Source organism: Corvus brachyrhynchos, unplaced genomic scaffold (genome assembly GCF_000691975.1).
Source record: "Corvus brachyrhynchos isolate BGI_N302 unplaced genomic scaffold, ASM69197v1 scaffold61, whole genome shotgun sequence".
NCBI lineage: Eukaryota > Metazoa > Chordata > Aves > Passeriformes > Corvidae > Corvus > Corvus brachyrhynchos.
This window is the reverse complement of record NW_008236478.1, coordinates 2,081,322-2,082,996: the sequence shown is the minus strand read 5'-3', so window position 1 is coordinate 2,082,996 and position 1,675 is coordinate 2,081,322. Positions and strand designations below refer to the sequence as shown.

Genomic DNA, 1,675 nt, shown 5'->3' with positions numbered 1-1,675 from the left:
CAGGACGAAAGGTGAGCCCCTCTTTCCCTCCAGAGCTGATGCTGCACACCAAATTGGCTCTGAACATTCACTGTGGAGAGTCACAATTTGCTGTGGCTAAAATCACATGTCTAGAACAACTTCTGGGGGGGGGACAGCAGCAGTACAATGGTGTCTGCTCTAAGGTAGCAAAGCTTCTGTGTTACAGTGTTAATGACTTTCTGCAGTCCTCTTTCTCCCAGTTCACAGAGGGGAGCACTGGGAAAAGCAAATCTGTGAGCTTCAGGACTATCGTGCAGGGAGAATTGATACCAAACTCCTCCATAGGCCTGGAGCCATGTTTCTGCATGCATTGCAGTACAGAAGTGGCCCCTCCGGGGGTTTTTCCTGAACCCCTCTCTCTGCTCACCCTGTAGGCAGTGAAAGGGACCATGAAGCGGACTTGCAAATGCCACGGTGTGTCGGGCAGCTGCACCACCCAGACCTGCTGGCTGCAGTTGCCTGAGTTTCGGGAGGTGGGCACTTACCTCAAGGAGAGGTACCACAAAGCCCTGAAGGTAGACTTGCTGCAGGGAGCAGGGAACAGTGCTGCCAGCCGGGGTGCCATTGCTGAGACCTTCAGTTCCATCTCCAAGAAGGAACTGGTCCATTTGGAAGACTCTCCTGACTACTGCCTGGAGAACAAGACACTGGGGCTGCTGGGCACGGAGGGCAGGGAGTGCCTGAAGAGGGGCAAGGCGCTCAGCAAGTGGGAGAAGCGGAGCTGCCGGCGGCTGTGTGGGGACTGTGGGCTGGCAGTGGAGGAGAGGCGAGCTGAGATGGTGTCCAGCTGCAACTGCAAGTTCCACTGGTGCTGCGCTGTGCGCTGCGAGCAGTGCCGCAAACGTGTCACCAAGTACTTCTGTGTCCGCAAGGAGAAGCGCGAGCGGAGCGGAGGAGGCGGAGCCAGCCGCAAGCTCAAGAGAAAGCTCTAACTTGCTTCTGCTCCTCCACAGTCCTGTCTGCCCCTCTCCTCTCCTGCCCTTCCCATCAGCCCCTGGCACCATTTCCATTTGGCATAGTTTTGTCTCATTCCCACTGCTGCCTCACTGGGGCCTGGACAAGGCAAAAGAGCCTTGTATGAGTGCTCAGGCCTTGCCCATACAGGGCATTAGTGCAGTGGGTAACGTCTTCTGGGGAGACCTCCAAGTGTTGACAAAACAAGGTGAGATTCGGTCCCTTGAACTCAGTGTCACTCTATCCAGTGACTATGGCATTATCTCTGAAAACACAGGAGGTCTTGGTGGCTCCTGTGGTTTTGAGCTTGTCTGTTCCCCAAACAAGCACCTGCTCTGGGCTTTTGAGTAAGTGAGATAAAAAGTACAAGGAAACTGAGATGGCACCAACAGCTGGGCAACTCAGATCAGTAATCTGTAAATGAGAAGAAGCTTTTAAAAAATATAGGCACTAAAATAGTTATTGCCCCAGGCCTACACAATGAGGAAATAGAAAAGGCATGCAACTCCTTTCTCAGCAAGCCAGCCTCCAGAACCCCACAGCTTCGGTCCCATCCTTTGACAGCTTTGCTAAGCTCTCCAGTGCTTTACTTTGCATTTGAAATGGCAGCAGCAAGATCAAAGCTGCTGTTTGACCTGCCCATTACACAGCTGTCCAAAAAAGGGGTCTTATCACTTAGTTTTTACATGCTTTCTCTTTG

At 52.8% G+C, this 1,675-nt stretch overlaps 1 protein-coding gene across 1 annotated transcript in view; it reads left to right on the top strand.

The window, feature by feature from the left end:
• WNT8B (Wnt family member 8B) overlaps positions 1–1,675 on the top strand; it is a 6,644-nt gene extending 4,969 nt beyond the window's left edge. Inside the window, exon 6 of the mRNA XM_017725853.1 lies at positions 396–1,675. Within this exon, the coding sequence (XP_017581342.1) occupies positions 396–953 (558 nt within the window). The 3' untranslated portion in view covers positions 954–1,675. The remainder of the gene's footprint in view (positions 1–395) is intronic.